Raw genomic sequence first — 27,641 nt, 5'->3', positions numbered from 1 at the left:
TTTCAAATGCTTTTTGCAGACAAGAAGCCCCAAGCTGTCTCACAGTCCTCAACCTCTCAGTTTGGGCGACCCGGTTGAGCATTTATCAGAGACATCTGGTGATTCTCTGGAAGCCATGTCCGAGGGAGAAGCTCCAAGTCCTTTCTCCAGAGGCAGCCGGACGCGGGCAAGCCTTCCAGTGGTGAGATCAACCAACCAGACGAAAGAAAGATCTCTGGGTAAGCCTCGGAAAGCAGTTTATGATGTCCCTTTATTACTGCATGTGTCTGTTTTTATACTTTTGAACACATACCCCTGCAATGAAATGTTAATTTGATCTTGATTTGTAAGAACACAAGTTATAAGAATCTTCACTGATTGACATCAAGCATGAAGATTGGCCCAATGGGGAAGCAGCAAGTGGGAGCTACCTTAGGGCCGGGGCACATTCAGACATTCAGACTTGGCTGGAGTGAGCCCCTCGAGCTGAACGCTAGCTGTACTCGCCTTTGTTGCTGGGGGTAGCAGGGTAAAGACTGCAGAGTGTTGTTCCTCGGGAACCACCTTCCTCATCCCAGGAGCCTGAACGGTTGGGGTACGAGCCCTGGGATGTGGATTTGCACCAGCCCCATGCCATGGTCTGGCAGTCCAGAGGAGGCCGTGAATGGCTGGGAAGAAGAAGTACAGTGTGGCCCAAAGTCCCCAACCATCAGTGAAAGCTGTAAACTCAGGGCTATTCATTGCCCCACCACCACCTCACAAAAGTATGAAGGGACTTGGCACGCCTTGGGCGTAGATAGCTTTTCCTTTCAGCATGCTTTCAAGAAACACAGGAGGTTCCCTCTTTCTGCCTTAACACTTACCCTTTGCGTTTTCATGTTGGACTTGTACTTTCTGTTTCACTCTGATACAGTTTTCTGGCCCTGTAACAAAGTACAGGTTATGAGGACTTAGATCTTTGCCAGTTGTGCTGGTGTTTCGAATGCTCAACATGCCATTTCAGGTTCTCCTCTCAGCACTTGTGTTTGCAGACAGATGGGGTCAAGGGAAAGAGGGGACAGAAACTGGGTCAACTCAGAAAAACTTTCAGGTTTGACCCCGTGCACAAGACAGTTAACTTCCATCTGGTAAAAGCTGCAAATTCTTTGCTTTTAGGAAAATAAGAGAAGATCAAAGGCGTTGTCCTGAATGTATGTGTTCCTCATTTGCAAGCGACGAGAGCAGAATGGGTTTGGACATTGTCCTAAATAAGAAAACCCTATTATTTGCATTATCAATATTAATTTTTAACATTAAATGTATATACTTCATTTTAGTTTATAATTCAGGTTCCACGTTTCACAAACGAGAGAAAATAACACACAGAAAATCTGCTTTTTAAAAAGTTTTTGGAGGTCATACAATTAATTAAGTGGCAGAAGCATGTAGTCTGGCCTCTGGTTCCTGTCGCTTCATTGAGAAAGACAGGAGACACAAGGGGTTGATATGCCCCGGGAGCAACCTGGGCCACGGCAGTGTCAGGAAGACTCGTCTTCCACACTGGTCCAGGCTGGGCTTGCCGGCTGGATCACGGAGCTCTAAACTCACTCAGGCTGGAGGCAGGAGCACCAGCAGCCAGCTAAGGAGTGAAATTTCTCCTTTGTGCTTTGCAGGAAATGAGTGAGGTTCAGTTCTTTGTAAAGATAGCCTGTGCTTTGCAAAATAAAATGAAGATAAGAATAAATGCCTATGTGCCTTCCCTCATGCCTAGGGAACATTGAGCCTGGTGGACAATGGAACCTTTGTCTTGCAGGCAGCCAAACGAGTAGGCTGTGCAGGTAGATACTGGCAGCCTCAGGAGGCAAGCCTCGGGCAGAGAGGTTGCAGGAGCCCATGGCAGCCTTGTCTGAGCAATTTCGAGGGTGGCTGGTGTTTTCTCTTGATGTGGCTGCCCTTTGGCAATACGCCGAGTTTTACTCTGAGTACTCTGCGCTATAAAGTGCTGTGAGTGCAAAAAGTGCATTTGAGTTTTTATTCTTCTAACTGTGAGGGGCTTTGGGCCTGCGATTTTTACAGCTGGGTAGAAGGAAAGGAACACAGAGGAGAGGAATGAGGAATTTGCCTGTGTGAGGGGAGCTGTGGCTCCAAAACACGAACTGGCATTGGGCCAGGGGGGTTGGCACTGTCCTTGATCGCCTCTTGGTGGCCGGTTTGGGAATGTCCTCCCCCCGCACCTGGCCTTGCAGAGTAATTCAGTGGGCCTGGTTGGGAAATAAACAGGAAAGTGAGTCAGAGAGTCTCAACACAGCCAGCCTGCCAGGGAACTTGTTCAGCTTTAGGTTCAGGAAAACCCCTGTGTGCCTGGCTTTATTTAACTCAGACCCGGGCTCCTGGGAACAGCAGGATCGCAGAGGGCTGGAGCACAGGGTGTCTCCCAGCCCTCGGCGCCTGCAGGCCTCGAGGCTGGGACTTGGATGCTGAGCTGGGCTCCCCTGCAAACCCACTGTTGGTGCCATTTGGACACCTGAGTACCTTTTGGTATCTGTACAGTCTCATTTTACCCTAAGACTCCCCCAAAGCCTTGTTTATCCTGCCATTTTAACATTTTCATAGCTTATTTATCATAGATTTTTCATTTTTTAGAAAATCATATTAAATTACTGATTCTGATTATGAATATTTTGGGTCCCCTTAAATTTTGCACTGAAGAATGCCTCACTCTCCTCACTCTAATGGCTGCCCCGCATGTCACTCCAGGAATGACATTCCATTGCTGTGGCCTTAAAGCCACAGAGCCAGGAAGGAGGCTTGTGGAGACCAGTTCGCAGGCTACTCTTATGCACATGCGCAGTGTGTCACTCCAGACCTCTGGCTCAGACAGCACAAGGGAGGAAGACCTGGGCACCCTGAAGGTGGAGCCTGGACTAGACAGATCCTCAGTCCACCCGCCCCCTGGAGGGGATGAGCCTTCCCCTCACTTCAGGCAGCTTGTGCCTGGAGATAAACCTGCCTGCTTAATCGTTTCTGCAGCTGACTGATTCTTCCCTTCTGTTACCTGCACGCACAGGGGATGGGAGGAGTGCGGGAAGTTGGGTGCATTTCCCAGAGGCCTTAAGAAGACAGTGGAGGAGAGAGGAAGGAGAGCCGCAAGCTGCTGGTTAGCACAGAAGTTAGGTGTCGCTGGTGTCTGTTATGACATACCCTCCCTGGGTAGTTATCCGGGGTAATTCGTTCGAGTGTCTGGGACTGCAGGCAGGACCCAGTGACAGCCCAGCACACAAGTCCTTCCTGATGCCGAGGGCAAGCTAGTCATTCTTGGGAATTTACCAAGCAGAAAAGTAAGAAAGAAATATGCTCAGCAGCTCTGATGTATAACCTGACCTGGTTTCAATGATCTTGAAATCTTCTAAATCTTGACTTCTGCAGAGTGCTGGGTTCCTGGCCCACTCTGCCCATCAGAGCCCAGATGAAATTCTTCTCTGAGGCATTTATACCATTTCTCCTTCTCTCTCCCCTCAGTGAAAACATGGAGAAGATAAGGAGAATGGAAGTCTACAAAACAAAGTAAAAACCTCTTTGCAGTAGAGCTTAGTTTTAGAAATGATTTCTGTGAAAAACTGCCATGTGGATATTAGGTCTGGGTCTCAGAGATGGGGTCGTCCCTTGCCTTTTAATCATTGCTGTCTTATAAATGCCTGTCTGGAATGTGACCAAGGGCAAGGGTTGGTGTCTGGCCACTCAGCAGTCAGCTGGGGGGGGGGGGGGGGCGCAAAACCACCTTCCCACCCTTCTCTGTGTGCTTAGGAATTTGAAAATAAAACTCATGTGGAAACAAGAAGAGCAGCAGCACAGCACCTCGCTGTGGCCAGATGCCTGTGTTGACCATATTCTGAGGTTAGCTTGTCTTTTCATCCTCTCGAAGAGGTTTTTTTAGGTTGAGGTCCATTTAATCAGTTTTTCCTTTTATGGATTGAGCTTTTGGTGTTAGGTCAAAGAACTTCACAAAGGTCAAGGTCCTGTAGAATATCTCCTATTTTTCTCTATAAGTTTTATATTTATGTATTGTGCATTTAAGTCCATGATCGATTTTGAGTTCATTTTTGTATTAGGTGTGACACTTAAAAGAGGGGACTCCCTTACCAGCCAGACATGTTGCCGTTTCTGTGACAAATTGTCACTTAACAAGCAAGAATGATTCTAAATGGCTCCAGAGGATGTTAGACTAATTGAGGGAGAACTTTTTCCAGCATGTGCATTGTTGAATATCTATGTGGCTGCTCTTTTATTCCAATGTGATAATAGTAATGGTAACCATTCTGGAGTGGGGGTCTGGGGGATAGGGATTTAAGGAACAGAGGTTCATGATTGCAGAATTTTTCATCCCATGCACAAGAATAGGTAGGAGGTTAGAGCAAAGGATTAACCCATTTATGCCAAAGGTTGAAATTTTTGAAATTCAGTTCTTCAACAATTTTCCAAAACTTCACATTACTTTTTGACAGGCTCCTAGAATGCCAGTATCTGCAGCACTACGAACTCTGTGTACCACGTGATAACATGTGTGAAAGATCAGACCTCAGCCATGACCTTGAGCAGTAGGATAGAAATGACTCTCATGTCTCGAGGGTCCAGTAACAGAACGTGAGGCATGCGGGTTGAGGAAACCTCCATCTGCCGAGGGGAAGGCCAAGAGGGTTATGAGCAATGACTGTGGGACTCAGATTATTTGAGCGTGAAGATGATCTCTTGGATAGTTAAAATAGAAATAAATGTTGGACTAGTGAGAAGTAGTGTTGTTCTGTAGAGGCAGTGAAACATTTATAAAAATTTTTCCTAAGTGCTAGTAGTGATTAAAATGTAATATTATAAACACAAAATTTGCAGAAGAGAGTTTCATAGTATGCCAGTAGGTTTGGGGCACATTCCTGACCTTTCAGGGTGCTGTCAGAGAAAAGGCCCGAGTATCTTCTCTGGTATGGGAACTAAGAGGGTGGGGGTAGGAGATACGGCATCTGGCTGGCAGAGTCCCCTCCATCCTCCTCCTGGGGGCCTTCCTTTGCCTTGGAGGAGGACAGCAGCTCAGTCTGGACTACCAGATGCGCTGGGTGCCCGAAGTAGGAACCCCGAGGCATTTGTGGAGGCTCCTGAGTTTCCTTCAGCATCAGCTGCCGAGCCCCCAGGGTACAGTTATTAGCTCAATAGCAGTGAGAGTCAGGGTGCAAGGCATCTATTTTTCTAGTGCCAAGAGCACATGTATGGTACCTACTGTGGCACAGGAAGCAACTACTGGCAGGTTCCTGCTCGAGGCAGCATGGCTTGGAGTCAGGGCCGGGGTGGGGGGAGCCTTCCTTTTTGTCAGGTGGGCTCTGCAGTTCCCCAGCTCTGTAGTTCAAATCAGCCCCATGATTCTGCAAATCACGTAATCAATCCATATTTGCTTAAACTACTCAGTTCCCTGTAACTGAAGACTGACTGATGGAAGGGGTCTGAGTTGCTGATATTTAGAATTTGTACTGCTGCCTCTTGGGGGTGTTTCAGTAAATATGTACCAGCAGGTTCAGACAAACGACTTCTAGAGGCTTGGCAGTGAACTGGAGAATGAACTGGAAGTGTGGTTTTCAAATTGTGTTCCTCAGAACTCTAGAGTTCTGTGGAGTTTTTTCTGCAATAAATATTGTAGTTTGAAATAATATTTCATTTAAAAAAATGAGCTATGCTAAACTACTAACACACATAGTAAAAACATGAAATAGATGAAGGGTATGGGGGAAGGAAAAACAAAATGAAGGAAGGAAGTTCTGAAGACATTTTTTTCTCTATGACAGGAGGTGTTTGGGATTTTAATTTGGCTAAATTAGGTGAGTCGTAAAGATTAGCTCTCGTTCTCTTGCTCTTGGCATAACGAATATCTTGAGAGGTATATTTTATAAACTGAATCGATCTTTAAACTAAGAAATAAATGGATTTGAGACTGAGAATTAATCACTAAAAGGAATATTTCAAGAAATTCTTTGGCATAGTGAAATAGTTGTGATAAAAGTAATCACTCCTCATTTTTCTTTATAAGTTTGAATTTTTATACTTGAGGTTTTCTGAAAGAACGGAGTACTTATTCAAGTTTACCCAGTTGGCTCTCAACTCACCCATAAAAAAGAGTGTTTTTGTAAAAAGATGTGTAGAATCATATGTGTTTGTGCTTATGTTAAAAAATAAAGTTAGTCAGATGTCTTTTGAAATCTCTCACTGTTCCAATTCCTGGTTTGCATCTCTGCAATGATTTCTCATACTTTGTAGAAATCGTTTAATTAATAAGGTATCTGTGAAGGTCCAATATCTCCAGGAGTACTTTGTAGTATCCTGTGGGGTGCCGGTAGGAAAAGCCCGGGCAGAGGCGATTAGAAGATTTGATTGGTCCCAACGGTCAGAGCCTTGCCGGAGTCACCGCTACTATCCAGGGGCTGCTGTTGGCTGGGTGATAAAAATAAGGAGTCTGGAAAAAGACCAGAGGTCTGCTGTTTCTCTTTCTTTCTTTAGTGCTGGAATATTCCTAAACCTGGACTACAGGTCACCTTTTCATAAAGTTAATATGAAATGTCTCAGTAATGCAGGTGGAGCTGTGAGGTCAAATAGCTGGTTATAGGGTTTCGTTTCTACAGCCACTTCAGAAAATCAACCTGCCAGTAAGCCAGTGGGAAATATTTCTTTTTCTCTCTATCACAGCTGTATATCCCATCCTCACCCAGACACCTAGATCATTTTTTTTGTTTTCTTTATCTTATGTAAAAAAAATACTAAAAAACCTCTTTATCAAGTTTCATAAGACAACATGAGAGAAGGTAAGGCAAGTTTTATTTATCATGTATACACCTCTGTACATCCAAAATAGATTTGATTATGCTTATTCAGAAACAATAAAAATATAAGGACCATTAAAACAAAAATTAATACAATAGCAATCGGGCACAATATGTGTGCCAGAGAAATTAAGATAAGGATAATTGCTGTAATTGCAGCCAAGGCAAAAAGAGAGAGAGAGAAGAGAAATGAGAAATGTAATCAAGTAGATTTCATTATTTAAGAAGAGGTTTATGCCAAATCATTAGAAAAAACAAATGTTTTAAAAAATTATAATCCAAGTCCTGGCCAGGAGGTGGTGCAGTGGATAGAACATCAACCTGGGAAGCGGAGGAGCCAGGTTTGTAGCCCCAGTGACACTGGCTTGAGCGTGGGGTCGCCAGCTTGAGCGTGGGGTCACCAGCTTGAGCGTGGGGTCGCCAGCTTGTGCGTGGGGTCGCCAGCTTGAGCGTGGGGTCGCCAGCTCGAGCGTGGGGTTGCCAGCTTGAGCGTGGGGTCAGAAACATGACCCCAAGGGTGCTGGCTTCAGCAGGGGTCACTGGCTCAGCTAGAAACCCCCTCCCCCTGTCAAGGCACATATGAAGAAGCAATCAATGAACAACTATATGGAATAGACAGTTATATTTAACAGTTGTTTTATGAAAATAACTTTATATAAGTACATATTTATATAAAACCTCAAAATCTAAGAGCATAGTATGAAGCCATGTCTTATGAATTCTACACATTTCTGGTGATTTAATTTGATACATGGAAAAAGTTGATGTAGTCTTGATAATTCACCTGGCCTTCAGAGGATTGGCCCTTGCCTATTCTTGGTCATAGCAGGGTGGATAACTTTAGATAGAGAAGAAAGTTTGAGAAGCAGATCATTGTTGAAGACTTTATTGGGGGGGGGGGGAGAGAAGGAATCTCTCCCACATGATAACATTACAAAATTTTTATACATTCTAATGATGCCCACTGCTGCCCTGCACTCTCTCCAGGAATGAGATGAGAAGTTTCTGGATTCAGAGAACATACTTTGATATGCTCGGCCATGGTTTGGTTGGAACAAGAGACCTTAACAAAATGTGCCTGAACAACTTACAGGGAGAAGATCATCTGTCAGTCTCTAGTTTCCTATTACTCTGAAGACTCGACCTAAAATCTCTTTACTAAGTCTTGCTGTTTCTTTAGTAAATGCAAGATTTGCATTTAAAAGTTTTTTTAGACTGACCAGGCGGTGGCACAGTGGATAGAGCGTAGGGCTGGGATGAAGAGGACCCAGGTTCGAGACCCCAAGGTCGCCAGCTTGAGTGCAGGTCCATCTGGTTTGAGCAAAAGCTCACCAGCTTGGACCCAAGGTTGCTGGCTTGAGCAAGGGGTTACTTGGTCTGCTGTAGCCCCGCGGTCAAGGCACATATGAGAAAGCAATCAATGAGAAACTAAGGTGCCGCAACAAAGAATTGATGTTTCTCATCTCTTTCCCTTCCTGTCTGTCTGTCCCTATCTGTCCCTCTCTCTGACTCTCTCTGACTCTGTCAAAAAAAAAAGGTTTTTTAACCAAATTAACTTGTTCTTTAAAAACTGACTTTAAAATATAATTCTTTATGTTCATCTAATTGTGTAAGAGCTCCCACACATTTGTTTTTGTACCATCTTTAAAGAATACCTTAGTAAACAGTAAAAATAATATTAAGATGTTAAGTAGGACCCCATGTTTAATACTCTCATCCTAGCAGTGACCACCAGAGGGGGGCTGCCTGCTGCCATCTGGAAACAGATTTTTGGCAGCTCTTACACTTTGGGAAGAAGAAACACATTTTTGCATTGTTACAGGGTAGACATATGTCTTCTAAGGTGAAGGACTTGGTGAAGGCTCCAGGTTATTTCCTGAGCAGATTTCTTTTTGTGTCAGCTCTGTGACAAGGAATTGCAGTTAGGTAGCCCTGCAGTTTGAAGCAGCTCTTGTCTAGATCACCGGGACCCAGTCTCTATCCAAAAGCTGCTTTTGAGCGGGAAGCAGGCAAGCCCCAAGGTGCTGTGTGATGGTGCTGCCTCAGTTCTTGTCAGTGTAAGCTGCTCCTAAATTTAAGGGCTTTTATTGGCTGAATCGCACCCCTCAACCCATGAGTTGAAGTCTTAACCCGCCAGGACCTCAGAATATGACTGTATTCAGAGATAGGGCCTTTAAAGAGGTAATAAGTGAAAATGAGGTCACTAAGGTAGGCTGTAATCCAATGTGACTGGTGTCCTTATGAGAAGAAGAGATTTGAACACAGACACACACAGAGGGAAGGCCATGTGGGGACACAGTGAGAAAGTGGCTACCTATAAGTCAAGGAGAGAGGCCTCAGAGGGAACTAACCGTGCTGACACCTTGATCTCAAACTTCCAGCCTCCAGAACCATGAGGAAATACGTTTCTGTTGTTTAAGCCCCCGGTTTGTGCTACTTTGTCACGCAGCCTGAGCGGAGCCATTGGGGGCCCAGGACAGTCGTCTCCTTTCCTCTTCTTCGCGCATTTGAGGGGACAGTCAGGCTATGGCAGTTTTCACAAACTTCACATGTTTTTTCAAGACAGTGAAATGAGGTTTGTCGGTTTTTCTGTTTATTTTAATTTGGTTTTATCCGGCCTCTTCAGCCTTTGCACATGTGTCAGTCTGGTTTGTCAGCGCTGCGAGGGGAAATGGAGAACCCTGGTGCAGACTGAGCTTCCAGCTGGCCTTCCGTCCAGCACCCCCAAGCCCCGTCCCCAAACTGAGCAAACAAAGGCTGTTTGGCCTCTAACGGGTGTAACTATTCCGTCCTGAGAAGCTCCTGTTCCATCATGCTGAGCTGCAGTTCTCCCAGGTTTGGGAATGTCATTAAAAGTGATATTTCCCACTGACTTTGCACTTTCAGAATTTTTCCAAGGTGTTAATTGGCTTTCAGACATCTCTGGCTGGGTGCCTCTTAGGAATATAAAGCTGAACATGATAAAAATAAATTCTCCTTCCCCATAACACACACACACACACACACACACACACACACACACACACACACACACAGTTTTGCCCACTTATTTTTTTTCCTCCATTCATGTATTTATGCATTTACTAAGAATCTGTTCAATTTCTAGTACTATTAGCAGTGCCATGGTGAGTTATTTTAAAAATATATAAAATTTGGTTCTTTTATTTAAGGAATTTTCAGTATAACTAAAGACACATGGTGACCATGTAAGAATTTTAAAATATACATAAATCCAAGACTCCGAAGAATCTGTGCACACCCCAGACCTGACAGCCTCCGGCGGCCCCAGCGAGCTACCCCTCAGGAACCGTGCCCGCACTGAGCTCCGTCTGGACCCATTGCCCGCTTCCCAACCCGCTCACATCTGTGTGACCCACCGCCAGACCTCTGCCCAGAGGGTGCTCACTGGAGAGCCCTCCCCACCAGCCTCTAAGGAATTACCCTGCTGTGTTCTTTCTCATGACACTGATAATTTAGGAATGCGGGTCTCAAACTTTTCCCAGCTCTACCTCTTGAGTTTTGGTTCAGTCTACTTGAGGTGGGACCCCAGAATTTGCATCTCTAACAAGCTCCCAGGTGACCCTGATGCTACTGGCCTAGGAATGACTGACACAGGAGAGCATAGCGCCCTGGGCAAGACTGACAGTGTTATTATAATGCAGCACCCCATGAGGACATTTTCATCAGCCCGCAGTAGAGGGTGGGAGGCACTCAGACTTTGCCAGGAAAACAAGGAGGGCTCAAGTGTCTGGCCTTCATCTTGTTCTTGAGCTAGAGTACTTAATCTTGGCACACATGAGGAGCAGGGCCCTCACAAGAAGTGTGCGAACAGGCACCCTTGCCACACCTTAGTCTATCTTGCCTTCTGTGCGTGCTGTTCTTATTTTTGATCCTGTTTGATCTTTGAACTACTTTTATCTGCTACTTCATCCCCCAGCTGACACACTTAGAAATGTAAGCAGATGCAACAATAAAATGTGGCTGACCTTTTTGTATGACTTCACACCTCTCCATGCACACATCCCAATTTCCTGGATTCAGGACACCCTGAATTCCCCCACCAGCATCCTGCCCTCATCGGCCCCAGGGAACCCTATCCCTTCCATGGTCACTTAGCACCCAGATGTTGATATTCCTTTTGGTGCTGAGGAGCCAGTGAACCAGGGACAGTGCAGCTGAAGATTTTCCTGGGGAAGAAAAGTTTTATTGGGACAAGAGTCTCTGTCGCTTTGATCCAGAAACCGGTTTTGCATGATTCTAGGGTTATGTACTTTCCTAAGCTTCCAGGTGAACTTAACAAGAGCCAAGTAATATAGGAACCTTTTTTAAGAGTAAAAGAGTTCAGTTCAACAAATGCGTATGTATTAAATACCTGCAATGTAATGGTGCTATATCAAGTGGGAAGGAAGAAAATCATTCTTTTAACAAGTAGTTACTGAGTTCCTACTGAAACTCTCACACACAATCAAAAAAAGAGTCACAACCTTCTGATCTTCTAGAGTTTCTCTTCCGTTGGGCTGGCGGGTGATAAACAGCAAACAAAATAAATGATAGCTGGTATAAGTGCACTGGAGAAAACCGAAGTAGGGGAAGGGTACAGAGATGAAGGTAGGGTTGTCATTTTAAAAAGAATGGAGAACATCACTGAGAAAGTGTCACTTGAGCCGTGACCTGGGACATGTGAAGACATAAGCCACTCAGATATTAGGGAGAATTCCAAACATGGAACAACCAGTGCAAAGGCTCTAAGCAAGAAAATGCCTGGAGCATTTCGAGAATGGCAAAGAGACCACTGTGATCAGAGCAGCACAGTAACAGACAAGGAGAGACTGAGGTTGGAGTGTTAATAGGGACTGAATAATATTGGACTATTTAATTACAACAACAAAGACTTGGGCTACACTGGCCGCTTCAGAATGGGAATGACTCTGTGGCACAGTTGTAAGTAGTGGCATCACTTCAGTTATGAAGATTGTATTCTGGCTCTTGGGTTTGGCATAGACTAAAGGGGCACAGGCAGAAGTCAGGACGCCAGTAAGGAGTCATGCAATAGTCTAGGGAGATGGCAGGTGTTAGCAGTGGATGCAAAGAAAAAATCTGAATTCTGTAGGTGTTTTGAAATTAGAGTAAGATCGACCTATGCCATCCAGGAGTTTGTGTTCTAATGGAGGAGGTGTTTAACAACAAAGCATAATGTGCTCACAGGAGCTAATATTTGCCTACTTGTGAACACTCACTTCATGCCAGGAAGTAGCAAATGTGGTGGGAGTGGCAAAGGCAAGATTTGAACCCAGCATCTGTCTCCAGAGCCCTCGTGCTTAACTGCTCCACTGTGTTTACCAGAGGAAGAATTCCAATTTGGAAAACTTGGAAGGCTTTTAATGAAAAGCAGCATTTGAATTGGATTTTGAAGGATGAAGAGCAGCTTGACAGTTTGAAAAAGGCGCCGACCTTTTCAGAGGGCAGAGCAGAACAATAGTTTCGTATTTGATCTCTCAAACTCCCGCAGAAGCGATTCAGAGCCGCAGCGCTCTCCCCCTGCACCCCACCCCCCAGGAAGGGGCCGAGTGTAAGAGAAGCAGCCAGCATAGGGGTCTATTACTTGCCTGCAGTGTGACTTTGGGTAACTCACTGAGTCTCTGAGACCTTTCCAAACATCCACCTCCAGTTGTACAGAGCCATGGAGATCATGAGGGAATGTTCTTAATACAGTGCCTGGTGTACAGTAAGTACTCCCATCATGTTCACAATCATGACCTGAGTTATAAGTAAAAATGTCAATTACATTTTGTTTTCTAAGATAAGACATTATGGATTTTATTTAGTAATATTTACATAAAAGTTAGTCTCATTTTCCATTTGAGATTGATTAGATTCTAACGCACTCTACTTACCTGCTGAGTTCATTCAAGCAGATCTCCTCAATTTACCCCTCATTCAAAATAAATGCCCCATCATTGCCATTTCATATTATTATATTTTCTTTGCTAACTTTGTTATTTCACAGTAATTACATTTTAGGTTTACTGATTTCTGAAAATCTTCACTTTCATCGGTCACATGCCTCTAAGTTACATTTTAGGCTAAATTGTTTCTGGAAATTTCTCTATAAGGTACCTAGCCCCATGCATGACACTCCTTCTCTGTTTGACTGTTAGACATTGCCTCTGAATTTTCAGACCCCCTCCACCTTCCATTGTGTTTCAGGGTCCATATCTTTCACATCCTCTGTTTATCAGCTCTAAGCGTGCGGTCCGGACAGCCCAGATTGTAGAGAGCTGGTGTTAACCTGCATGTGAACAATGCTTCAGAAAGAGTCCAGGAAATACAGAAATTATGCTTCTTCCAGAAGAATGATCTTAGGGGGAATTCCTAGCAATATGGCATAGTGAAGGAGCTTAGAATGGCAACAGTCCCTTTCTTGCTATAAACACATAGAAACTCAGGATGAAGTATAATAACAACAAAAAATTAATACATGGCCGAGTTTGAAAAAAAAGGAAATCTCCAGGTTCCAGAAATAAAGAAGGATATGACATTGGGAACAACAGTGAAATGGGTATTTCATAAGTAGGTATTGGTGCCCGGCCTTTGGGCTAGGACTCTGATACTTGCATAACTTAAATGGCAACAGGAAAATAAGCAGAAAGACAGACTAAAAGCCACCTGCAAAAATGGCCTACAGGTTTAAATAGCTGGTCATTTACTAAAATGGGATCGGAGCAGGGGAAGACCTTACCTGTAGCCCAGGAAAGCTTGCAAGTAAATTTGCCTTCTAACCCAGGCATTGAGTGGAAAAGAAAAATATCATCTAGAAGAAAAAAAGCTCTAGACATGAAGCATGCATAAGAATGGGAGCCTGAACTTACAAGACCTGATTTTAGGGGAATACCCAAGCATATCAGTCAGAGCAGGCTGGATCAGGGGTCCCCAAACTTTTTACACAGGGGGCCAGTTCACTGTCCCTCAGACCATTGGAGGGCCGGACTATAAAAAAAACTATGAACAAATCCCTATGCACAGCGCACATATCTTATTTTAAAGTAAAAAAAAAAAAAAAACGGGAATAAATACAATATTTAAAATAAATAACAAGTAAATTTATTTATTTATTTATTTATTTATTTATTTATTTATTTAGTATTTTTCTGAAGCTGGAAACGGGGAGAGACAGTTAGATAGACTCCCACATGCGCCCGACCGGGATCCACTCAGCACGCCCACCAGGGGCGATGCTCTGCCCACCAGGGGGCGATGCTCTGCCCCTCCGGGGGGTCGCTCTGCCGTGACCAGAGCCACTCTAGCGCCTGGGGCAGAGGCCAAGGAGCCATCCCCAGCGCCCGGGCCATCTTTGCTCCAATGGAGCCTTGGCTGCGGGAAGGGAAGAGAGAGACAGAGAGGAAGGGGGGGGTGGAGAAGCAAATGGGCGCTTCTCCTATGTGCCCTGGCCGGGAATCGAACCCGGGTCCCCCGCACGCCAGGCTGACGCTCTACCGCTGAGCCAACCGGCCAGGGCAAACAAGTAAATTTAAATCAACAAACTGACCAGTATTTAAATGGGAACTATGCTCCTCTCACTGACCACCAATGAAAGAGGTGCCCCTTCCAGAAGTGCAGCAGGGGCCGGATAAATGGCCTCAGGGGGCCGCATGTGGCCCGTGGGCCGTAGTTTGGGGGCCCCTGGGCTGGATAGTACTGCAGTAACAAACAATCCTTGAATCTCAGTGGCATTTAATTACGACTAACCTCTGTTTCTTGCTCGAACTGTATGTCTAGTGCAGGTTGACGGGCGCATCTGCCTATCATAGTCACTCAACATGGCATTGAGGCTGGAGAAAGGGAGCATGACATTCTGCTCTGGCTCTTAAAGCTTCTGCCAGCAGTGATAAGATAGTTAAAAGAAGCTACAAGGTCATGCTCCACATCAAAGAGGACAAAAAAAATGCAAGCCAACAATGTGTCTAGAGAAGAACTAGAAAATTTGTGGACTAATACTACTGACAACTATGCCAAGCCTTTATATTTGCATAGAATTGATCAGGATCACTGACACAGCTAGAGCAGTTTATTCAACTGAAGAGAGAAATAATCAGTAAGAATATAAATCTTAGGCCCTGGCCGGTTGGCTCAGCGGTAGAGCGTCGGCCTAGCGTGCGGAGGACCCGGGTTTGATTCCCGGCCAGGGCACATAGGAGAAGCGCCCATTTGCTTCTCCACCCCTCCGCCGCGCTTTCCTCTCTGTCTCTCTCTTCCCCTCCTGCAGCCAAGGCTCCATTGGAGCAAAGATGGCCCGGGCGCTGGGCATGGCTCTGTGGCCTCTGCCTCAGGCGCTAGAGTGGCTCTGGTCGCAATATGGCGACGCCCAGGATGGGCAGAGCACCGCCCCTGGTGGGCGTGCCGGGTGGATCCCGGTCGGGCGCATGCGGGAGTCTGTCTGACTGTCTCTCCCTGTTTCCAGCTTCAGAAAAATGAAGAAAAAAAAAAAAAAAGAATATAAATCTTAGGAAATCTCACAATCTGAGAAGAGGTTATTTTTAAACCATTAAAGGACAATTCAGAGACATGACAAAATGACTAGGACCACCTATGTCTAATAGGGATTCCAGAAGATGAGACTAAAAATAACTGGGGAAAGATATTACTGGAAGATAAAACTGGTTAGACTTTTTCTAGAACTGAAGACAGACCTGAGCCTTAAAATTCAAACAGCACAAAATCCCAAGCAAAATTAAAAATAATGTCCACACATAGGTCCTCTGTGGGGAAACTTTCAAACATCAAATATCAAAAGAGATTCTTAAAAGCAGCCAGAAAGAAAAGACAGGTTGTCTATAAAGAAGGATGACTTGCCTAGAACGTCTCTCGGCTGGGTAGCTCCATTGGTCAAAGCGTCGTCCCGAAGCACAGAGGTGGCCAGTTTGACCCCCGATCAGGGCACATACAGGTGCAGATTGATGTTCCTGTCTCTCTCTCTCTCTCCCTTCCTCTCCCACTGAAATCAATAAATAAAAATTTTTTAAAAAAAAGAAAAGAAAACTTGACAACAGCATACTTTTATAAGCAAAAAAGTCAGAAAACAATGTAATATTGTAATATCTTCAAAATTCTGTGCGAAAAATTGCTTTCAACTAATATTTCTGTAACCAGCAAAATTATTGCTTGAGAATAAGAGCAAAAAGAATACATTTTCAGATAAACTAAGAATATTTAGCATTCACAGACTGTGGCTGGAAGAACTAGTAGCACATGTATTTCACACAAAAGTACTCAACAAAATGTTAGCAGATCAAATTCAACAGTGTGTGGAAGGTGATTTATCCCAGGTATGCAAGGCCGGTTCAATATTTTAAATTCATTCTATGCAATCTACCATATCAACCTGCTCAAGAAGAAAAACCACACCATCATATCAATTGACACATAAAGGCATTTGGGAAAAAAAAATCCAGCACCCACTTAAGATGAAGAAAAAGCCCCAGCAAACTGGAAGTAGAGGAGAACTGCCTCGGCTTTAAAGAGCATCTACAAAAATCCAAGCCAGCATTACACTGATGGGGAGAGACTGGATGCTTGCCCTCTAAAATTGGGTACAAAGCAGGAATGTCCAATCTCACCACTCATGCAGCATAATTCTGGAAGTTCTAGTAGACAAGACAAGAAAATAAAAGTCCTGCCATTTGAAAACAAAGAAAATTTTCTCTTTTTCTGATGATGTTTTCCCCGTAGAAAGTCTCCATAAAAAACCCCTTCATAGAAGTAGTGAATTCAGCAAGGTCACAGGATTCAAGATCAACACAAAATCAATGTTATTTCTATATATTAACAGCAAGCAACTTAAAGCAAAAAAGAAAAGAAAAGAAAATTGATACCATATATAGTTGCTCCGAAAACATGACACGCTTAGGTATAAATCTAACAGAACATGTGTGGGATCTGTGTGCTGAGAATGCCAAAGTGCTGATGAAGGAAATCAAAGACCTAATAATTAAAAGGACATACTGTTTTCATAGATTGGATAACTTAACAAAGTAAAAGGGTTACTTCTCTCTAAATTGATCTATAAGCTTAAAACAATTCATTTCAGTGTCACAGCAATGTTTTTTATAAACATTAGCAAGTTTCTTCTTAAATTTATGTAAAAATATCAAAGGAGCTAGAAGAGCCAAAGTATTTTACAAAGCAGAATAAAGTGGGAAGAATTCAGTCTACTTGATTTTAGGACCTACTGTAGAGCAACAGGAATCAAGACAGTGTGGTATGGGCAGAAGGACAGACACATAGATCAATGACCAGGATAGAAATTCCAGAAATGCACCCACACAATTATGCCCAACAGATTTTTGACAAAATTTTAAAGCAGTCAGTTGGAGGAGAGAGAGTTTTTCAACAAACAATGCTCCAAAGGCAAAAAACAGAACTTTAATCTAAGTCTCATACCTTATTAAAAAAATTAACCCAAAATAGATTATATACTTCAAGGAAAAACATTTTTAAAAACTATAAAGCTTTTAGAAAAAATTTTCAGGACCTTGAGCTCTGTGAAAAGTTCTTAGACACAACACCAAAAGCATGATCCATAAAAGGAAAAATTGACAAAATGGGCCTCATCCCAAAAAGACCCTATTGAGATGATGAAACGATAAATTACATTCTGGGGGAAATTATCTGTAGTCATATAACCAACAACAGGCTAATATCTAGAGTAGATAAATAACTCTTAACACTCAATAGTAAAAAATCAAACCATCTAATTAGCAAATGGATGAAGAACAGGGAGAGATATTTCACTGCAGTGGATGTCTAGATCGTAAATAAGCAGATGAAAATGTCTTCATCGTTAGCCTTTTGGAAAATGCAGGTTTAAACCATAAGGAGGTAACAAATAATTACAATTACAATTCTGGCAAAGATGCCGAGAGACTGGGTCACTCATACATTGCTCATGGGAATGGAAAATGGCACAGCCACTCTGGAAAATTGTTTTACCGTTACTTTTAAAACTGAGAAATGGACTTACCATATGACTCAACAATTGTACTCTTTGGCATTAATCTCAGGAAAGCGAAAATTTACACCCAGGCGTTTATGCATGAAAGTTCCTAGCTGCTTTTTTTGTATTAGCCAAAAGCTGAAAAGTCCCCAGATATCCTTCAGTGGATGAATAGTTAAACAAAATGTGGCACAGTCGTACCATACAATACGACTGCAATAAAGAGGGATGAACTATTGAGACAGCAGTTTAGGTGGACCTGAGGGATTATACAGAGTGAACAAAAAGCACCTGTCTCTAAAGGTACTATTATTCCATTCATATAAAACATTATTAAAAATAAAAGAAATGGAGAACAGAATAGAAATTAACAAGTGTTGTCTGAAAGGGGCAGCGTCAGGGAGCCTGGTTATGATGGTACAGTTACATATTGTGATTGTGGAGTAGTTATAAAGTGTTAAATTTCATACAAGTATATGCACACGCACCCACACAAGTGCGCGCATAAATGTGAATAAGCTTTGTAGTTGTACCAATTACAGTGCTCTGGTTTTCTGATTGTGTATAGATGGCAACATTGGTGGAAGCAGAGCGATGGATGCATGGGACCTCTCTATAGATTTCTTTGCAACTTTCTGTGAATCTATAATTATTTCAAAATAAAAAGGTAAAAATATATACATTTTACTAAGAAGTACAATAAGCCTAAGAGGGAGCAGTGAAGTGTGAAGTGATGGTGATAAAAATAAATGTTTTTTCAGGAAATCTAAATAAGCTTCAATCATAATGAATCATTTAAGGGAGTTAAAAGCAAGATAAAATATAATACCAAATAGTTACAATGTAAGACCAGAGAGAGCGATCAGAGGAAAAGCATTCTAAAATTCACCCATTGCCTTGAAGGGAGGTAGAAAACCATGTGTGTGAAATATCTTTATAATAAAGATATTTATTATATAAATCAACCAGTATTACTTTAATTCATGTTAAAATCACATACTGCCCTGGCCATATAGCTCAGTTAGTTAAGGGTGTTGTCTCGAAGCACAGAGGTTGCCAATTCCATCCCTGGTCAGGGCGCACACACAGGAACAGATTGATGTTCATCTCTCTCTCTCTCCCCCCCCCGCCCCTCGGTGCCTCTCTCACAAAAATCAATTAAAAAAAAAAGATTCAGAAGACCTAGCTAAAAAAATCATATACGGAGCACCTGCTCTCTCTGTGGAAAGCTACTGCTATCGCAAATTCTTATCATAATCCTGAAAGGAGATGTTACCCCCTTTCATTGATGAAGAAACAGAAGCCAAATAAGGGTGAATAACATGTAAATTGGTCATAGCAGCAAGTGATGAAGTCAGGATTTGAACCCAGGACACGTTGATGCCTAAACACTTTAACTCTGCTGCGCCCTTCTAGATATAATTAATATTCCAATAAATTACTATTTCATGTGGAATGTCTGCAGTGTTTTGAGGATGAAATATTTTTACCTTTTAGGACATGAAATAGGAATCATTGTCAAACTGTGGGTAAAACAAAAAGCTTTTGTTATCTACCTTTTGAATTTTCCTTCATTGACTAAACAGGGCAAAACTTCCCGCCATGCCGAACGCTTCACAGTGGCTCTTGTCCTTGATCAGCTGTGAGCCTTCACTGGGAAGCTGTGTTTCACAGGAGCTCATCATTCAACTGCTTGTGTTACCTGGAAGAATGAAGAGCATCAATTAACATTCAAATGTAGTGTTTATTCAGCAAAGCCATGAGCATAGACATCACATTTTTTATCTTATCCTGTGTGAAGGTGAGAAAGGAGGAGACACTGTGAACATGAGAGAAAAACACAAGTCTGTTGGACTGTTGTCTAATTTCCCATTTGTAAATCTGTTTCTCCCGATTCTAAGATGATCTTGAAACCCAAGCCTGTTAAGATACGTTTTTCACACACATATTCACAGAGCACACCGGGGAATGTGCACACGTGGATAATGGGTCTGTAGAAAAGAGGTGTTAGGGCTCAGTTGTTCATGTGTGTTGACAGGCCAGAATAAAAGAAACCTGAAGAGTTGTCTCTAGTGTGTCAAGCTTTATCTCCTTCTAGCCTGGAACAAATGACTAAAGCCCTCCTTTTTTATAGGATTGAAAAGAACAAGTACTTTTATCTTGAAACATGTGTGGCAGAAGCTTCTATTTATTGTCTCATAAAAGATTGTATGCCTCATGTGTTGTACTTAGGGTGACTATAGCAAATGTACTAGAAAGAGATTTGAAATGTGCTGCCTCCGGAAGTTAGAATTATACTCAGGTGTATTACTGAGCAACCCAGGCTTCCTTCGCGTGCCCGATTTCTGCATGGGCAGCAGGCACTGAAGTGCATACACCCTGACAGAGCATCAAGCAAAATGTGGCTTCGAACTCCAACGTCTGAGGGACAGTGAACTGGCCCCCTGTGTAAAAAGTTTGGGGACCCCTGCTTTTTCCCAATAGTTTCATCTGAGGAACCAACAAGAGTACCTGACCCGGGCAGACCTCATAGCCCTTCTATAAAAACATCAGAAACATTCTGATCTAGCTGTTATCATCCCAGCCCTGTCACGGAATACCCTGGAGACCCTGGGAAAACTTCTTATTCTCCCTAAGCCTCAGTTTCCTCATCCATAAAATCTTGACCCATTTCCCAGGAGGTCTGAGAGGAAGGTTGGCAGTAGAGAAATGGTGATGAAAAGCAGGATGTCTTCCAAAAAAATCTTTTTTTTAAATAATTTTTTATTTTTCAATTACACTTGATGTATAATACCATATTAGTTTTAAATGTACAATATGGTGATTAGACATGTATATAACTTGTGAAGTGATCACCTTGATATAGTACCAGTCTGACACTATACGTAGTTATTACAATGTCATTGACTATATCCCCTACGCTGTGCTCTTTCATCCTGCGACTATTCTGTAACTACCAATTTGTACTTTTTAATCCTTTCCCCTTTTCACTCATCCCCTCCTATCTGGCAACTGTCAAAATGTTCTCTGTGCCTATAAGTCTGTTTCTGTTCTGCTTATTTTGTTTTTTAGGTTCCACATATAAGTGAGATCACTTGACACTTGTCTTCCTCTTTCTGACTTATTTCACTCAGCACAATGCCCTCTCGGCCCATCCATCGTGTTGAAGATGGCAAGATTTCATTCTCATTTATAACTGAGTCATTGCATTGTATATATGCACCTCTTCTTTATCCATTCATCCATTCATGAACACTTAGCTTACTTCCATATTTTGACTATTATAAATAATGCTGCAATGACCATATGGATGCATATATGTCTTTTCATTTTCTTTCTTTCTTTTTTTTTTTTTTTTGTATTTTTCTGAAGCTGGAAACGGGGAGAGACAGTCAGACAGACTCCTGCATGCGCCCGACCGGGATCCACCCAGCATGCCCACCAGGGGCGATGCTCTGCCCACCAGGGGGCGATGCTCTGCCCCTCCGGGGGGTCGCTCTGCCGTGACCAGAGCCACTCTAGCGCCTGGGTCAGAGGTCAAGGAGCCATCCCCAGTGCCCGGGCCATCTTTGCTCCAATGGAGCCTCGCTGCGGGAGGGGAAGAGAGAGACAGAGAGGAAGGAGAGGGGGAGGGGTGGAGAAGCAAATGGGTGCTTCTCTTATGTGCCCTGGCCGGGAATCGAACCCGGGTCCCCCCCACGCCAGGCCGACGCTCTACCGCTGAGCCAACCGGCCAGGGCCGCATATGTCTTTTCAATTTAGTGTTTTGGGTTTCTTTGGATAAATACCCAGAAGTGAGATTGCTGGGTCCTTCCTTGTCTCTTGATATAGCCTTTGTTTTAAAGTCTATTTTGTCAAATGTAACTATTGCTACCCCAAATTTTTTTTTGTTTCCATTTTCATGAAATATCTTTCTCTGTCTCTTTACTTAAAGTCTGTATGTTTCTTTTGATCTGAAGTGAGTCTTTAGATAGCATACAGGGGAGGAGTAAGCAAAAGTAGGTTTACAGTTATACAAATAAGTAATACAGTAAATAACAATACAACAATAAACTTTCACATATGCACAACTGTAAACCTACTTTTGTCTATGTGTGTATGTAAGAGTCCTGTTTTGTTAATCATTCAGTCACTGTTTTTTGATTGGAGCACTTAATCCATTTGCATTTATAATAATTGTTGATAGGTTTGTATTTATTTCCATTTTATTATTCATATATTTTATCCTTTTTTCTTTTATTTTGAGAGAGAGAGAGGAGAAAGGTGAGAAGCATCAATTTGTAGTTGCATTACTTCTGTTATTCATCAAATGCTTCTCATATGTGCCTTTACCAGGTGGCTCTGGCCAAGCCAGTGACCCCTTGTTCAAGCCAGTGACCATAGGACCATGTAGATCAGGGGTAGTCAACCTTTTTATAGCTACCGCCCATTTTTGTATCTCTGTTAGTAGTAAAATTTTCTAACTGCCCATTGGTTTCACAGTAATGGTGATTTATAAAGTAGGGAAATAACTTTACTTTATAAAATTTATAAAGCAGAGTTACTACAAGTTAAAGCATATAATAATAATTACTTACCAGGTACTTTATGTTGGATTTTTGCTAACTTTGGAAGAATAAATCTTTATAAAACAACTTACTATAGTTAAATCTATCTTTTTATTTATACTTTGGTTGCTCCGCTACTACCCACTATGAAAGCTGGAATGCCCACTAGTGGGCAGTAGGGAGCAGGTTGACCACCACTGATGTAGATGATCCCATGCTCAAGCCGACCCCATGCTCACGCTGGCAAGCCTGTGCTCAAGCTGGATGAACCTATGCTCAAGCTGGCAACCTCAGGGTTTTAAACCTGAGACCTCAGCACCCTGGGTCAACTATCCACTGTGCCACCACCAATCAGCCTGCTTTTTCTTAAAGAAGACCCTTTAACATTTCATAGAATACTGGATTGGTGATGATAAACTTCTTCAGCTTTTTCTAGTCTGGAAGCTCTTGCTCTTTATTTTTCCTTTTATTTTAAGTGATAGCTTTGCTGGATAGAGTAATAATTGGTTGTAGGTTCTTGCTTTTCATCACTTTGACTATTTCTTACCAATCCCATCTGACCTGCAAAGTTTCTGTTGAGAAATCAACAATCTTATGGGAGCTCCCTTATAGGTAACTAATTGCATTCTGTTGCTGTTTTAAAACTGTCTCTTTGTCTTTAACTTTTGGCATTTTAATTATGATGTGTCTTGGTGTGCACCTCATTTGGTTCATCTTGTTTGAGACCCTCTGTGCTTCCTGGACTTGTATATCTGTTTCCTTCACCAGGTTAGAGAATTTTTCCATTATTATTTTTTCAAATAAATGTTCAATTTTCTGCTCTCCCTCTTTTCCTTCCAGCATGCCCAGGATGTGAATGTTGATACCCTTGAGACTGTCTCAGAAGCTCCTTAAGCTATCCTCACTTTTTTTTTCTGTTCTGATTGGGTATTTTCTGCTTCCTTATCTTCCAAATTGCTGATCTAATCCTCTGCTTTATCTGCTCTCCTATTGAGTCCCTGTGATGTACTCTCTATTTCAGTTAGTGTTGTCTCATTTCTGACTGGTTCTTTTTTTTATGTATATTTGTGTTTTCTATCTCCATATTTTGTTTCCTATATCTTTGTTGAAGTTCTCACTAAGTTCATCTACTATTTCCCAAAGTTCACTGAGTATCTATATAATCAGTGTTTTGAACTCTGTATCTGGTAGATAGCTTGTCTCCATTTTGTTCAGTTCTTCTTGTGAAGTTCTGTTCTGCTCTTTCATTTGGGACATGTTTTTTTGTCTCCTCATTTTGGCCGTCTCCCTGTGTTTGTTTTTATGTCCTAGGTATAACTGCTACATCTCCCAGTCTTGGTAGAGTGGCCTTATGTAGTAAGTGTTCTGTGGGCCCAGTGGTGCAGCCTCCCCGTCACCAGAGCTGGGTGTTTCAGGTGCCTCCCTCTGCCCTGTGTTCCCCTTCCTATTGTAGTTGAGTCTTGATTGCTGTTGGCATGTCAATGGGAAGGATGTAGCCCCAGGTCAATTGGCTGCGAGGACTGGTCATGACGACCATTGCAGGCTCTGCTGTGCGAGGCCAACTGCAAGAAGAGGACCTGCTTCAGTGGGATTCTGGTGCCTCTGCATCCACTCCTTGAGCATGTTACTCACAGAGGTGCTCTGAAGTTGTCCACCAGTTATGCTAGATCTGGAACCTTCCAGGAGGTGAGCCTCCACCTGTGCCCTGCCCAGCACCCCCCGGCATGACCTACAGAGAGATCTACAGGTGGCTGCTACTTGTGCTGGGCTTAGAGGTCCATGGGAGAGGTCCATCTCTGAATAGAGGATGGCTGCCACTAGTGCCAAGCCTGGGGCCACCTAGCAAGACGTATGAGGCACGCAGAGGCCAGATGCTGTTTGTTTGACACATTTTAGAAAAGTCCAAAGCACGAGCCACGCAGGCTGTTTGTATGGAAAAGCCCCTGGAAACAGCTTGGGTGGACTGACCATTTTGGTGGGGTGGGGTCTCAGGGAATCACCATGAAAGGGCAAACAGTGATAGCCAGGTTGATGGAGATTCAGCTATAACACCCACTTCCCAGCTCTATGTGGGGAGAACTTGGCAAAAGAACAATGGCCTTTGCTAGCGCTTCTGTCTGGGAGATAGCTGCTTCTGCTCTTTCCCAGTGCCAGTTCCTCCCTGTATGTCTGTGGTGCCCCAGTCTGGCACTCAGAATGGGTGAAGTCTGAGTAAGTCCGTGCATGGGTCCTTTAAGGAGAATGTCTAGGACCCCAACAGCCATTCATCTCACTCAGCCACATCCCCCACTGGTTTTCACAGACAGGAGTTATGTGGACTTCTCTTTCTGGCACTGGAACCCAGGCTTGGGGGCCTGGTATGGAGCTGGGACCCCTTACTCCTGGAGAGAAACAAGGAATTCACCAATAGGCAGGCAGCCATGGCCATACTGCTCAGATTCTTCATGCCCAGCCCTGTGTTGGAGTTGTTTTTAAAGAGTCTCCATCGCTACAGTCTTTATCGGCATTCACCATCAGGATGGTCATGGTTATGAATAGCAGCCATGTGTACACCTATGAAAACTGGCTTCACTGAAATTTGGTTTAATAAAAGGTAAAAAAGGTTATTTCTGAAATTTTTGTTTGAAACCTTGTTTCCAGTGAAATGATCACTGTAACATTTGTTTCTTAATTTTTGATTGGTCAAGGTTGACTTGGATCAGAATGGTTGTTATTTCTCTTGTAAATAACCTTGAGGAGTCATATAGCATTGGTTAAAGCATAGACTCTGAACCTTGACAGCTTGGATGTGGTCATAGCTCTGTCATCTATCACTATGTGATATTGGTCAACTCACTTAAATCCCTTTGCCTCTGTTTTCCTGTCTATAAGTGGGCATAAAAGTAGAACCTCCTTCCTGGTGTCCTGAGTTAACATATATTAATTAATTTATTTTAATTGTTCCTTATAGTGCCTGAGCCATAATAAGCACCACGTAAAAGTTGGAGTATTATTATTAAGCATCTTGGAAAACCACTGTGGAAAATTAATCATGGGCTATCAGTTCACCAGCAGAATGTATCTAGAGCCTGACAAGGTAGTGGTGCAGTGGATAGAGTGTCAGCCTGGGACGTTGAGGACCCTGGTTTGAAACCCCAAGGTTGCTGGCGTGAGTGCAGGCTCACCAGCTTGAGTGCAAGGTCGCTGGCTTGAACCCAAGGTTGCTGGCTTGAACAAGAGGTCACTGGCTTGGCTGAAGCCCCACAGTCAAGGCATATATGAGAAAGCAGTCAATGGACAACTAAGCTGCTGCAATAAAGAATTGATAGTTCTCGTATCTCTCCCTTCCTGCTGTTTCTATCTGTCCCTCTCTGTCTTGCTTTAAAAAAAAATTTTTTTAATTGTGTCTATAATCTGACCAATTTTTACCTCCTACACTTGTGGTCCACCACCGCCTCTTGCTGGGAGCATTGCGGTAGCCTCCTAACTGTTCTCCGGCTTCCTTTCTTGCAGTCAATAGTCATTTCAGCCTCTAAGTCACATCATACCAGTCTTCTCTTCCAAAGGCTTCATGGCCCATCACCTCATTCCCAGGACTAGGCAGTGGTGCAGCCCGTCTGCCATAGGCCTCATCTCCTGCCCCCACCCAGCCCTCTGATCTAGCTCCTGGCATCTGGGTAATTCCCGTAACCCTTTGAGTAGTGAGTTTTTTTCATGCTTGCTGACCACCAGGAGTGAGTTTTTATTTTTAAAAAAATGAAATTAGTTCCAATTACAGTTTCATTAACTTAAAATCATGTTTGTTTGGTAACCAATTTATAAAAATAAGAACATACATTTGCCTTTTTTCAATGTTGCCTTACACATTTTTAAAATAAAAATTTTTGTTATCTCATGCAATTCTCACATACCTCTCATCTATAAATAAGTATTGTTATTAGCAGAATCTCAAATATGTACTCGCATATGATGATATTTATTCTTAGGATAATTTATAGGTACTTTTATTTATTCCTTACATTAAAAAATTTTTTCCAGCTGTGGTATTCCTCAAATCATGGATGCAGGCAAAGTGGTTTGTTACGTTCAATGCACATCACCCTGTGTCCCTCCGTTTACGTCCCCTCTTGTAGTGTGCTGACATACGAAGCATTTTTGTTGTGGCTTATCCTTTGAGGCTGTGGCAGGGACTGGCTCTGGGAAGTGATGCCCTGAAAGATGAAGGCTGTCTCCCACTGAGATGGTCGGCCTCCTCTGGGTGATTTCCTCTCTCTCACAAACTCCTCCAAAAGCTGGTCAGTGAGCGTCAGTCTGAAGTCAGCTGTGCTCTTCTTCCAGGCTTCATCTGATACACAATGTATGAGTTCAAAACAGCAATGTCAGTTTCATGAAAAAAAGTGTTATATACCATTTCATGTTTTTTTCTTACATTTCCTATGAAACTTATTTGCATGTCAGCCTTGTCAATCAAACCCATATTCTCATTATATCTAACCATACTTGGTGGCTTGGTAATGCTTTGCCCAGTAGTGTAATTAATCACTTTTGCCAGTTTCAATCATTAAATTCTCATAAATTGTAGTTAGCATGTTGACCTCTCTTTTGTCATGCCATCTTTGAGCTAACATTACTGTAGTATGTCTTGAGATGTATTTGCCCTTTTTTATATTCTCCAGCTCCAAGTTTAAAGACATACATGTACGATTGTACTCTGGATGGGCAGGAAGCACGAGGACATACATGAACGTTCGTTCTACTCAAAGGGTTAACAGCTTAGCTTATTGCTACTCTAAACCTCTACACCAGGGGTCCCCAAACTATGGCCCGCGGGCCACATGTGGCCCCCTGAGGCCATTTATCCGGTCTCCACTGCACTTCCGGAAGGGGCACCTCTTTCATTGGTGGTCAGTGAGAGGAGCATAGTTCCCATTGAAATACTGGTCAGTTTGTTGATTTAAATTTACTTGTTCTCTATTTTAAATATTGTATTTGTTCTCGTTTTGTTTTTTTACTTTAAAATAAGATGTGCAGTGTGCATAGGGATTTGTTCATAGTTTTTTTTATAGTCTAGCCCTCCAATGGTCTGAGGGACAGTGAACTGTCCCCCTGTGTAAAAAGTTTGGGGACCCCTGCTCTATACTTTCTGTTCCTTTGGCCTGAACACTTTTCTCCTAGACATCAGTCAGAGGAGTGGCTTCTTTTTCATTCAGTGTTTATCCAAATATCATCTTACCTAAACTGGACTTCTCTGGACATCCTTTCTGAAATATCTTTTTCCTTCCTGTTTGGCTTACCCTGATCTGCTTTACTTTC

At 42.9% G+C, this 27,641-nt stretch overlaps 1 protein-coding gene across 18 annotated transcripts in view; it reads left to right on the top strand.

The window, feature by feature from the left end:
• Window positions 1-27,641, top strand: part of KIAA1217 (KIAA1217 ortholog) — a 623,712-nt gene that overhangs the window by 454,082 nt on the left and 141,989 nt on the right. For all 18 annotated transcript variants that reach the window (XM_066233561.1, XM_066233566.1, XM_066233573.1 and 15 more), the window contains one exon: window positions 20-218. In XM_066233561.1, the coding sequence (XP_066089658.1) occupies window positions 20-218 (199 nt within the window). The remainder of the gene's footprint in view (window positions 1-19; window positions 219-27,641) is intronic.

The sequence above is a fragment of the Saccopteryx bilineata genome, chromosome 5, assembly GCF_036850765.1.
Source record: "Saccopteryx bilineata isolate mSacBil1 chromosome 5, mSacBil1_pri_phased_curated, whole genome shotgun sequence".
In the NCBI taxonomy this organism is placed as follows: Eukaryota; Metazoa; Chordata; class Mammalia; order Chiroptera; family Emballonuridae; genus Saccopteryx; species Saccopteryx bilineata.
This window is presented reverse-complemented; position numbering and strand designations above follow the sequence as displayed.